The sequence below is a fragment of the Chelonia mydas genome, chromosome 6 (genome assembly GCF_015237465.2).
Source record: "Chelonia mydas isolate rCheMyd1 chromosome 6, rCheMyd1.pri.v2, whole genome shotgun sequence".
Taxonomy (NCBI): domain Eukaryota; kingdom Metazoa; phylum Chordata; order Testudines; family Cheloniidae; genus Chelonia; species Chelonia mydas.
Genome location: NC_051246.2, coordinates 16,302,290 through 16,315,262, shown reverse-complemented (window position 1 = coordinate 16,315,262; position 12,973 = coordinate 16,302,290). Strand labels below are relative to the sequence as shown.

Genomic DNA, 12,973 nt, shown 5'->3' with positions numbered 1-12,973 from the left:
ACAGCTCCGTCATGTTGACATGGTACACCCGGTGGCTGTGAGCCCAGTTGGGCAGTTCCACCACATAGTTCTCCTCATTCAGCTGCTTGATGATCTTGAAGGGCCCATCCCAGGCAGTTTGCAGCTTATTCTTTCTCACCTCTTCCTTCCTGGCCCTTCTTTATTCATTCGCTCCTTCATTTTTTCCCCCATCTCTCCCTTTCTCCCCCCTGGCCTCTGTCTCCACATCCCTGTTTGCATCCGCTCTGGCTCACTGCTCCCTCCTCTTTCTGCCTCCCCCACCCCAGCCTGTCTGCATGCCACCCCCCACCCGACTTGTGTGTCTGTCTCCCTCTCTGTGTCCTTAGGATCCTGTGAGTGGCATTGATCCCCACCGTTTGCTTCCTCTGTTTTCCCTCTTTGCTCAGTGGGGTCTGCAGCCAGCTCCTCTGTTGCTCAGAGATGTGGAGGCAGTTGCTAAGAAACAGTGCCACGTCAGTACCTGGCCCTTGTGGGGGGCGGGGGGAAGACTGAGAGAGAAAGGAGGAGGAGGAGGTGGGGAAAGACCTGGATTGAATTAACAGACTCAGCAGCAGCTGCTACTGCAATTCAAGGAGAGACACTGTCATTCCCTCCACTTGTCTCACACCCACTCCTCTGAAGAGAGGGACAGATAGATGCACGGACGTACAGGGAGAAGGGCGAGGGGGAACTGTCAGGGGTGCTGCCCAAGGAGCCAGAAGCCACTGAGGAGAGAAGGATGCCTGCCGGGCTGAAGAACATGGGGACACCCAGGAAGAGGGGAGATACTTGTCTGCATCGCAGCTGCTTTGCGGATCTTTTTGGGCTGGAGTGAGTATCTGGCTTGTGCTAACTGGGCAGAGTATGGGGCGGGGGAGGTAGAGGAGATGGAGAGGGGGCTGGGAGCGAGTGTGCAGGCTGGGTGTGTCCTAAAGGGCAGTGGCTGGCCGGGTGTGCGTGTTTGTCCTGAGGGTTTGTGCCTTGAGGACAGGGTGGGGACAGTCCAGCAGGGAGAGCAATGGCTTTGTGGTGGTAGGTGTGCTGGAGCCCTAGGGGAGAAGGGACACCTACCTGAGAAGTGGGGGGCAGGGAGTGCTGGAGGGTGGACCGGTGAGCAGCTTTCCTGACCGAATGGAGTGGGGCTGGTGGAGGTGCTGTATTGGGGGGCGAGGGGTGGAAGGGGAGGCAAGGAGTGAGCTGGAGCACAGGAGGGCATGTCCCTGGGAAGAGCAATGGAGAGAAAGAAATATGGCCAGACAGGGAGAATGAGACAGAAAGGGAAGGAGACTGACACCAGGAGAAAGACTGGAATAGCGGAGGGTTCTTCAGGTCACCGATGGGCCTTAGCAGGGGTGGAAAGTGGCTCAGGACTGGAAGAGCAAGGGGTGCTAGATGGGAGGCATCAGGGGCTTTGGCAGAGCCTGAGGGGAGGTCCAGGGTTGGGACAGCTTGCAGGGCAGGATCCAGAGGCACTGGCAGAGCTCTGGGTGGAGGCCCTGGATTGACAGAGTAGGGGATGATGCAGAGCAGGGAGGGGCATTGGCAGGGTGGTGTGGGGTCCAGGGACTGCAAGAGCTGCCGGGTGGGACTGAAGGATCAGAAAGGTTGACAGACGCTTCCTCTGGGTATTAGGCTCTTGCTTTGCCCTTGGCAAGTCATGCAACTTGAGGGGTTTTTATCCAAGGTCAGTGAGGTTGGAGTCCCATTTCTTTTGCTGACTAGGCCTTTACCTCAATCTATGCCTAGGTTCGTGGGGCTTCAGCAGAGCTGCATCTGTGTGAAGTGAGTCTAGGGCGGGTCAGGATTGAGAGTCATCAACACAGCAGTGATCAGGAGGGGAGCTCAGAGTGGAGATAGCAGAGGGCTGCAGGTTGGGATGGAGAGGCAACGGCAGAGCTATAGCTATGGCGGGGACCCTAGGCTGGAGGAGCAGGTCAGGACTGAACTGCACTGACAGAGCTGAGTGCAGTCTAGTGCTGATAAAAGCAGGGGGGTATTGCAGAAGAGAGCAGGACTGAAGCAGAGTGAATAGGGTGGAAGGACAGAGAGGGATGCAGATAGGCAGTGGAGCCGACCAATAAGTTAGAGAGACTGTGAGGTGATTCCCAGCCGTTCCCTCGTCTCCTCCCATGGCTGGAAGTTGAAGCGAGACAAATTCAGCCTGGGAATAAGGTGCACATTTCTAACAGTGAGAGTAATTAACCATTGGAACAATTTACCAAGGGTCGTGGTGGATTCCTCATCACTGACAATTTTTCAATTAAGATGGGCTGTTTCTCTGAAAGCTCTATGCTAGGAATGATTTGCGGGCCATTCTTTGGCCTGTGCTAGACAGGAGGTCAGACTAGATGATCAAAATGGGTCCCATTGGCCTTGGAACCTTTGAGTGTATGAACACACCAGCTGGTTGATGACCTTGTTGCTGAGTCTTTGATTCCTCTGTTTCCTTGGCAGGTCACTCAGTTGGAGCCCTGTTGCTGCCTGCTGGGAGGGAGACTGGGAGTGAAAGATAAACCAGCAGCTGATACCCCAGGACTCCAAGCCCCTCCCTTTCCTCCTGGATCTCCTCCCCACCCCATCCCCTGACATCCCAGTCCCACTGGCCTCTCCCAGACTGCAGAAATCACAGCCTTAGAAAGGGCTCATTTCCAGCCTTAGTTTCTCCTGATTGTCCCAGGCACAAGCCACCCAAGGAGTCTATATTGTTGGGCTGATGTTGAGGCCTCCAGGATTTTGACCATCAATGCGGATAACCTATTGTCTGGATTTCAAATGCTGTTCCTCTGCTCGGGCACTAAACAGACCTAAATGACTCCAGAAAAAGGCCCTGTGGCTTCTACTGAATCGGAGCTGGATTTGCTTTGCAACTAAAATATACCTTTGGTTTCAGTGGAGTTAAATTCCTTGGCCTGGCCTCATCTCGGCTTCAGCGAGATGGGCATTCATTCCCAGCAGACAAACGCATGAAAGGGAATGAGGACGTTTTTTTTCATGGGCTCAAACCATTGTCCCAAGGGTGTTGATGAACTGGAAGAAAAAAATCCCTGATTTTAGTTGCTTTCCTCCCATTTTTGATCACTTGATGGATCAATAGAAGGTGTAGACTGATGGATACAGCTACGTTTCTTTTTGCTCTCCACTTCATACCCTTTAAAGGGTGACGAGTGCTACTAAAGTGCTGTCCGAGGAGTCAGGACCCTGTTGTTCCTGGCCCACCCTTCATGGTGCATGGTGTGCTAGTGACGGTGGCCCTGGCACTTGATAGACAATGGCTTTAAGGCCCGGCCTTCTCCTGCAGCCAGCATGTAGCCACCTTCAGGCATGAATGATTCCCACTTACTCCTTCTTCTGCCTCCATGAGACATGTTGCTCAAGACCAACTAAAATGGGCACAGGCTGCACTTGGCTGTGGGGAGAGGGGCCCATGTCCCACTGCTCCTCTGCCATGCTCCTGACCCCTTTCCTGATTGCCATGGCAATGGTCTTCTCTGAGGCCAGTGCTAGCTGTCCCGTCCTCTGCACCTGCCGCAGCCACGTGGTGGATTGCAGTGGGCAGAGGCTCTTCTCGGTGCCCCCTGACCTGCCCCTAGACACCAGGAACCTGAGCCTGGCGCATAACCGCATCACCACTATCCCACCGGGCTACCTCACCTGCTATGCTGAGCTGAGGGTGTTGGACCTAAGGAATAACTCCCTGGCAGAGCTGCCCGCCTGGCTCTTCCTGACTGCCAAGCGGCTGGCCCACCTGGACCTGAGCTACAACAACTTCAGCCATGTGGCTGCTAATATGTTCCAAGAGGCCAACAGTCTGGTGAGGATTGACCTGAGCCACAACCCGTGCCTGCGAAAGGTGCACCCCCAGGCTTTCCGGGGGCTAGCCCAGCTCCGTGACCTGGACCTCAGCCATGGGGGGCTGTCCTTTCTCAGCCTGGAAGCCCTGGAGGATCTCCCGGGTCTGGTGACCCTACAGATCGGGGGCAACCCCTGGGTGTGTGGCTGCACCATGGAGCCACTCCTGAAGTGGCTAAGGAATCGCATCCAGCACTGCACCTCAGGTATGTGGCACAGGATGTGACCTTCTGTGAAGGGAAAGGCCTCTGTCTCCTCCCAGCACCAGCCAGAGGGTCCAAGGCAGCAGGCCCAGATCAAGAGAGGAACCTGTTCAGAGTCCTCTACAGGGGCACAGAATCCAGTCCTGGTGTTCTGCACCAGGGGACTGCAAACAGAGGCCATTCCAGGAGGCACTCCCTGGAGGTGCAACCCCAGAGTCCATTTCAAGTGGAACTGGATGGGCCCTCCTAGAATAGTACTGTGGAGGCTGCAGGTCAGGATCAAGGCACATTGGTAGAGCTGTGTGTGGAGAGAACCCGGGGCTGAGATGGAAGGAGGCTGTAAGTTGGGACTGAGGGGCATGAATAGAGCTGTGTGTGGGGGACAGTGGGGAGCCCAATGCTGGAATAGCAGGCCGGGATGTGGATTGGGACTGAAGAGCACTGGGATAGCTCTGGAGTGAGCCCAGACATGGAATAGCAGGGCAGGCTGCAGGACTAGATTGAGAGATGTAGGCAGAGCTGTGTGTGTGTGTGTGTGTGTGTGTGTGTGTGTGTGTCGGGAGACATGGACCAGAATTGCTGAACGGTTACTGGAGGACATAGGGTAGGGGGATTAGGAATAGAAGAGTGGTTGCTGCAGGGCAGGAGAGGGTGGGTGGGAATGGACTCTGTTTGAACCCACTGGCCTTGTAAGGTGTGGCTTTGCCTATCTCTGTCTTTGCAAAGGCAGATCCACAGTCAGCAATGGGAGGCCAGAAATCTGCATTTCCTCCCTGTCCTCCTGCTCTCTTTTGATTCTTGTGTTATTAGTTACTTCCTGCCCTTGTTGCTGATCACACAAGCTGCTGACTGCAGGAGCTGTGGTGGGAGGGGATATTCTTCCCAGAGTTCCCGCAGCTGCAGTAGACCCTGGCTCCATCTAAACATCCTCTCTCAGGTCTGAGGATCCCCTAGTACTGCTGATCCTCATTGCATTCTCCAGTGAGCCCTTTGATTGAATAACAGCAGTGATTGCCGGGTAGGGGTCTCTCCTGTCCTACGTTTGATAGGATTTCCCCACATGGAGGACTTTGGGATAATAACACAGTTGATTCTGATGCAACATCATTATCTGGTGACCTCATCTCATGGAATCATTATGCCATTTGGAGGCTGGTAATGGGAATGCATTGTGCAAAGGGGACATACTGTTGTGACATTGTGGTTCAGTGAATTTATTTATCCACCATCTGTTTTGCACCTATCTGCCTAGTATCATGGCACCAGGGCCAAAATTATCCCAACACACCCAATAATTTGGAGCATCTCCAATTCTGGGTGCCCAGTTTATTTCCCTGATTTTCAGAGGCAGTGGACACTGCAGCTCTCATGGAATTCAAGCAGAGATGGAGATGGAAAACCAGGCCCCATGTATCTCAAGTTGAGCACCCAAAACCTGGAAGCACCAGAATTGAATGGACACATTGGAGAGTGACTTTATGAGGGTGCCATGTCCTGACGTGGTCACCCTTGAGTTGCATCATGATGATGTTGAGCTGGGTTGAGTCCCATGACCTCATGTCACATGGGGGTTTGGCAAGATCTCAGCTTTCAATGCTGCCCCATGGTGATGTTACATTGCAACACAGTGACACAGCCGTGACTACTGGTGATGTGCTGTGACATCATGATGGAGGGTTATGACTGGCATTGGGATGCAGTTGTGCTGCATCATGACTATGTTATGAACGTCACCACTGCAACCTCTGACTACCCAGACGACAAGACTGAAATATGGTCAACGTTACCATCCAGAAACTTCAGGCAGGAGAGAAAGCGACTAACAAGGATTATACTTTGTGCCTTTCATTCAAAGATCTCAAAGCCCTTTACAGAAGTAGGTGAATATTATTAGATTCCTTTTAGAAACCGTGAAACTGAGACACAGAGAGGTTAAGTGATTTGCCCAAGGTCACACAATGAGTTTGCATCAGAGCTGGGAACAGATGGATATTGGACTTGCTAGAGCCAATGTTACCTGTGTGGAGTAGAGGGATAATTCCTGTGTATAGGGACCTTCTCCTTTTTCTCATCTACCTGTTTCTCATTGCAGATTCCCAGCTGGCCGAGTGCCGTGCCCCACCCGAGGTGGAGGGAACCCCCTTGTTCTCACTGACAGAGGAGAGTTTCAAGGCCTGCCACTTGACCTTGACGTTGGACGATTATCTCTTCATTGCCTTTGTGGGCTTCGTTGTCTCTATTGCCTCTGTGGCCACCAACTTCCTGCTGGGCATCACCGCCAACTGCTGTCACCGCTGGAGCAAGGCCAGCGAGGATGAGGAGATATAGGTGCATGGTCCTGGCTATGGTGCCCTTCCCCCAATGGCAGGGGAGATGCCATTGAGAGCTGGGGCTGCCTGGCTGGGGACTGGCTGGCTGTGCTCAGTGCTGTCACAAGCTGCTCCATCTTCTATCCACAGCTGCAGCCGCCTGGGGAAACCAGCCCATCTCTGCTCCCAGTCCCTTCTGATCCCCCAGCCACTGTGCCCAGAGGGGCAAGGCCTGTGAGGCAAGGAGATCTAGCCGTGCCTTGTACTAGCCCCTTCACACTGCCGGCGGCATTGGAGACAGCCAACGAGCCAAGGCCCAGCGCCACTCGCAACACGGATGGGCTGCCACCACTCAAGTCAGTCGCCAGTTCTCCTCTTCACCATGTCCTGCACACTCATACACAACATCCACCCCCACACATGCATCCCCTTCCGTGCCAGCTCTTGTACCACATCTGCCTACAAGCCTAAGACAAGGAGTTGGGTGGGGGAGGGAATATATATGGCAGACGTCAAGTGGATTTGCAACAGCTGTAGCTCTCCAGGGTTGGACAGCTTACAGCTCATCAGTTCTGTGTGTGGCTGTGGGGCCTGTGGCCAGGGGCACTGTGGTATCCAGGGTTGAGGTACTACTAAGAGTCCTGAGGCATGGCATCTCTGAGGGCCAGAGAGGCAGGTTTAACTCTGAGGAATGGCCCCACCATTGAGACGTACCATTGTACGGTTGGAGGAGACGCCAGAACAAGGGTCTGCTGTTTTCTAGTTGGTCCTTGGCTGGATGGCCGTTGGTGTTGAGAGAGATCTGCCCATGCACGGTTCTCTAGATGAAGTCGAGAAGTCAATAGGTCAGGGAGTTTGAACTTGGTCTGTTGCTTAAGACTAGGGGTCAGGGAAAGGGTGAGCGTACTGGCAAACCTGAGGGGGAAGTGCGAGATGGAGTAACGGGGAGGCTGTAGGTTAGGACTGAAGGGTGTCAGCAGAACTGGTGGGGGAGCCTAAGACTGGGACAGCAAGGGGGCTGTGAGTTGGGATTGAGGCACATTAACAGAACTGTGGATGAGAGGTATCAGCAAAGCTGAGGTCTGTGGGGAGACCAGTGCTGGGACAGCAGAGGGCTGCAGGTCGGGCCCGATGGGCATCACCAGAGCAGTGTGGGAATGGGAAGCCCAGGAGTGGAATAGCGGGGGGACTATAGGTCAGGATAGAAGGGGATTTGCAGAGATGTGCAGTAAGCCCACAGCACTAGAATAGCAGGCAGGGTGCAGTTGGGATTAAGGGGTGTTGGTGAGGGGGGTGGGGAAGCTGGGATAGCAGGGGGGTTGTAGGCAAATACGGGCATCAGCAGGGTCTAGGACTGGACTAGAAAGCTATGCCCCAGGGGAGGATTATGGTGCAGTCTCAGGGCTGGAACAGTAGGTGGTGCTGCCGGTCAGGTTATAAAGTGCTATGACAGTGCAAGTGGTGCCCAAAAGGGGCTACTCTGTACTGGTGCTACCCAGGTAGGTCTAGCTGGAGCGCTCTATTTCTTCCCATCTTGGACATTAAAATTGCAGATTGAAAAACAAACATGCTTTTAAAAAGAAAGGGAGAGACCAGCTGCTCTGCCCTAGCAACCGCTCAGCTTAGTCCGTCTGTGTCCACATACCCACTGCTGAGGGGTGGGTTGGGGAGCTAATGCCAGATGCTCAAGGTAAGTGGTTATTAGCCTGGCATTACAGATGCGGAAACTGAGGTACTGAGCGATTGGCATGACTTTCCTAAGGCCACATGGGCATAGGCGTGGATAGAACCCACAATGCCCAGCTCCTGCCACACTAACCCCAGCACACACAGCCACTCCCCAATAACTTATCTGAGAACTGGATCAATGCGACCAAGAGCATTTGGGAACAACGGCTCATTTTTGGGATGAGCTCCTCCCAACGTCAGCTGCCACTGGTGAAGTTGGATGTAACTTTTTTTTCGGAAGGATTTAGATGTGCCTCTGGCATTTTGTGGGACGACGCAAATAAAGGACGCTATCCCCAATGTTCCCAGCAGAAGAGCAACCTTCTATAACCATGTCTTAGAGAACTCTCTGTGCTCTGATGTATAGCTAATATATTTTGAGACTTGTATATTTTTTATTTTTGCAGAGAACCAGGACCAAACCCAATGCCAAATGCCACCACAGCTTTCCAGATTATGTCCTTCGGTCTCGCCACCACCGGAAAGTAAGGAGGCAAAAAATCTGTCCGTGTGGGACAGATCCCTTTAAGGAGTTGGTTTTTATGTGGCTCGCAGAAATCTCTGCAGCTGATCCAAACAGGGCTAAGAAATGAGAAGCCTTTAATCACAGGGTACATTTACATTCCATTCTCATTCACACGTAAACCCGGGCCCACACAGACTCCTGTCGTCTAGCTGTCAAGAACTGGAAAGAGCACATAGGTAATGTAGCAGTTTGCTCATCAGAATCATTTGCCCTCCCCTAGCCTTAAGCCCCCTTAATGGATTTCCTACACGTCTTAAAAAAAACGCACTTCTACTCTGGAAAATGACAATGTGAGAATGACACCTTCTGACTCAGCAGATCTGTCCCCTAGGTGCATCTAATCAGCCAACTTTAGTTGCTACAATAAACTTTGGCTATGCAAAGTCAGTACACAATGGATTCCACTCCACAAAGGAATTATTAACTTACTTTGGTAATGCAGACACGCCTGGGTGGGTGGTTGGTAGTGGGGGTCAAATCACAGAACTCTGGATCATCTCCTTCCAGCTCACTTAGCCACCCCATTTATAGCAGCCCCATCAAACTCTAGTTAGCCTAGTCACCACCAGAGGGGGACAGAGCCCCAAGTTGAGCAGGTATTGCTTATACTTCTCTGTGATTAGATACTTATCTGCCCCTTTTACTGTAGTACCTGAAAACCTCACAATCTTTAACATACTTCACATCATCCCCATCAGGCTAGGAAGTACTATGGGTGGGAAGCTAAGGCATCAGAAGTTTAAGTGATTTGCCTAACATCAAAGAGGGCTCAACTTGTAGAGGAGGGAATTGAATCCATGTTTAGTAAACCTTGATGGCAGTGGGGGTGGCGCAGACATCATTGAGGGCATAATATGGCCCACAGGATCTTCCCCACTTCCCAGACATGTGAAGAAGCCAGTCCATGTGGCTTCTGAGGGAAGGGTAGGACCTCCTCGCAGGACTAGCAAAGTTTCAGAAGAAGGGGGAATGGGTCCCAAAGAAACAGAAGCCAACAAGTCATGCAGGACAGATGAAAGGTACAAGGATGAAAGGAGGCTGAGATGGACAATAAAAGAGATCCAGAGGGGGAACATGGAGCAGAGAATCCTGGAGAGCACCCATTGATCCAAGAAGAGATTGAGGGACCCAGTGGATGAACTCTGGAGTGAGGGCAAGGAAAATGAAAAGACCCCAGCTTGACTCTTAGATCTTAGAGAGGCTGAGCTTACAGAGCTGGCAGTCAGAAGAGCTTATAAACTGAGCATGTGACACAGCCTCACCTTTCTGGAGTAGACCTGCACCTTGAGTTTCATTTTTTTCTTGTGTGTTCATTGCATTTAGGTACAGTACATTGTGTGTGTGTGTGTGATTTAATGAGTGCCAAGCTCAGAGAATCAGACCCTGGCTGAGGGAAGGAGCAGCTCCCAGCCCTTTGCATGCCTGCTGCTGTCATTCCCTAGCTGCTGTATCTGAGGGCTCCTCCAGTCCAAATGCAGAATCGGCTAAGCCAGAACACAAAGGGTATTTTTTTCCCCACACCTCTTGAATTCTAAATGGGCCTAGGCCCCAATGCCTGGCATCAAGGATAGTCTTTGATGTCTTAGCCACATTACAGCACTAGAGAGTCAAGACCCTCACCACTGAGGCAATTGCTGGCGGACAAATGTGGTGTCTTATTTTTAACAAACCTTTTGCACCCTAAAAATGGCCTTTGTTTCAAAAAGAAATATTTTTCATCTGTTTATTTCTTATGGTCATTAAACCTGAAAACAAGACAATTTTGATTTCAGGTGTTTTCTTTTTTCCTCCCTCTTTTCCCTCAATTTTTCAGTGGCAAAAATCAAAAAAGGGAGAGAAAAAAACCTGAAAACCCACACACTGAAGAAATGAACATTTTCAAACCCCTAAATTGCTCTACAAATTTTATATATATATATTTTTTCAAAATTTTCTATTCTCAAAGAAATCCAATAATAGACATTTTAAAAAAGTTTTTCTTTCTTTTATCCTTTTTGCTTCCTTCTTCCTCTTTTTCAGTGGGAAAAGGAGGAAAAACAAGGGGAAAGTTTTTTGTTTTTTTAAAAGGAGGAAAGAAATCAAAACCAAAAACATTTTTAGAACCAAACACTTTCTACAAAAATGTATTTTATTTCAAAATTTTGCATTGTTCTCAAAAAACCAAGAGTTGAATTTTTATTTTATTTTTCCTTTTTATCCCTCCCTTTCCCCTCTTTTCCCTCCCACATTTCTTCAGTGGGAAAAGAGCAAAGAAAAGGAGGGAAAACAGGGGGGAAGGGAGTAAAAAGAAAGGGAAAAAAAAGATTTTCAGAACCAAACATTTTATATTAAAAATTTGGCAAAAAAAAATTGAAACCCATGGAATGAAAATGAAATTGAAAATTTTGAATTCCCCCTCCCCAAAAATTTGTTGAGCAGTTTTCCACCAGCTGTGTTCGGAGGGAACCCTGAGCGAAGTCTACACTACAAAATTTTGCCAGCATAGCAGTGTTGGCTAGGAGTGTGGGGAAAAAAAAAATCACATCCCTCACTGACATAACTATGCCTTCAAATCCCCCCACCCCACTCCTGTATAGACTCAGCCTGAACCAGCAAGAGAGCTCATTTGCCAGTTTAGCTTATGACATTCAGGGAGGTGGTGTTCCTATGTCGGCACAACTCTTTTTCCTAGTATGTGCCAAATCTCCACAAGGAAGTTGTGCCAGTATAGCTATACAGAGCCATTGTACTGTAGACTAGCCCTCTCTTTTGCCAGACCTTCATTGGGCCTCTGCTTGTGATGCGTATGAGGGATCAGCAGAGCAAATCCTCAGAGCTGGGATATCCCAGTCCTGCCACCATCTTGCAGCAGACAACGGGGAAGCTGTGGGCGGAGCTGGAGAAATGAGGCTTTCACAAAAACCACATCCCACATGGTGTTTGAGCTGGACTGGTGTGCTCTGCTTAGCTGGGGCTCTCTTCCTTCTATTTGCCCCTCTCCCAGCAGCTGTCCTTTGCCATGTTAAGTGTCTGTGGTTGAGGAGGGGTGGGGGAAAGATGAAAATCTTTCTACAGAGATTTTATAAACGTGAACTTTTGTACCTGTGAGAATTTTTTCATAAATGTATATTCATAATAAAGAGTGAACAGTTTAACTGAGAGGGTGTGTGACTGGCAGCTCAGGAGGGAATGAAAGTGGAGGCAGGGGATGGGGGAGACACAGAGAGAGAGAGGCATGTATGTATGGGGGGGAAGGGGAGGGAGTGTGTGCACGCAGTCTATTCCCAACTCTGCCCCTCACCTGCTGTGTTCACTTGGCCAAATGACCTGCCTGCTCTGTGCTTCAGTTTCCCCCTCTGTAAAATGGGGATAATACTGACTGCCTTGGTAAAGCGCTTTGAGATTTACTGATGAAAAGTGCCATACAAGAGCTAGGGGGTATTTTTGTAAGTATGTGTCTGCTTGATTGTGTACGAGACAGAGCAAGCGGGAAGGTGGCTGCTACGTGTGTGTATGACTACAAGGTAAACGTGTAGCATTATGGTGCTGGATGGGCAGGCATTCAAGAGAATATGTATGTCCATAAGAAAGTCTGTGTGTGTCTGCCATGTTGGGCTGTGTGCACACATTCAGTGTGCATGTGTGCGCGCACATGTGTGTGCACGCGCATGCACGGAACAGAGTGTGTCCACTATGGGGGTGTGAGATTTTGTATATAGGTATGAATGCAGGCCCCCTGCAGCTGGACATGTGCACGCCCAGCTGTCTGTGTGACAGGGTGCTTGGGGAAGCCCATGCCGCCATGTGAGGGCCGGACCGGGCTGCGTGCAGCCATGGTAGAGGAGTGGCTTTGCCTTACACTGCATGTCCCTTCATGCCCACAAGTCCTGCTTGACTGAGGCTCCACCAGGGATGGGTAGCAGGAAGGGACAATCCCTTTGCAGAGATAAGGGGGAAAAAAAACAAAGCCTGCAGAAGACATTAAGAGTGTTCTCTGGTCTTTCCTCCTATCAGCACTTCCTGTTATTCCTATGGCAGTGACTCCTGGCCTCAGCTGGTCTGGAGGGAATCAGGCCAAGGAGACAGACACTGGCATGGCAAGGAACTGTGATACATGGCTCACTGTCATGTCAGCTGCTGACAACCCAACATGGGGCAAAAGCCTCCTCTAGCCCTGCTTCACTCTACCATCCATAGGAATCTGTGGCTGTTCTGGGTCATCGCTTCTGGGTGTGGATATGGGGGAGCGGGAGATAGAAGTCAAAATACAGCAACAATGGGAAAAAGAGGAGGTGAATAGGACTGGTGGGAGAGAGACAAATTTGGGGTTCGTTACAACCTCTCCTATGAGGGGTTCCTGGGGAGAGATCATCCATTGG

At 50.7% G+C, this 12,973-nt stretch overlaps 1 protein-coding gene across 1 annotated transcript; it reads left to right on the top strand.

The window, feature by feature from the left end:
- Positions 1-511: 511 nt before the first annotated feature.
- On the top strand, positions 512-11,122 carry LRRC55 (leucine rich repeat containing 55). Its single transcript, XM_007068187.3, has 3 exons — positions 512-831; positions 2,455-4,055; positions 6,145-11,122. Exons 2-3 carry the CDS (start codon positions 3,326-3,328, stop codon positions 6,378-6,380), a joined length of 966 nt encoding a protein of 321 aa, XP_007068249.2. The 5' UTR covers positions 512-831; positions 2,455-3,325; the 3' UTR covers positions 6,381-11,122.
- Positions 11,123-12,973: the final 1,851 nt, after the last annotated feature.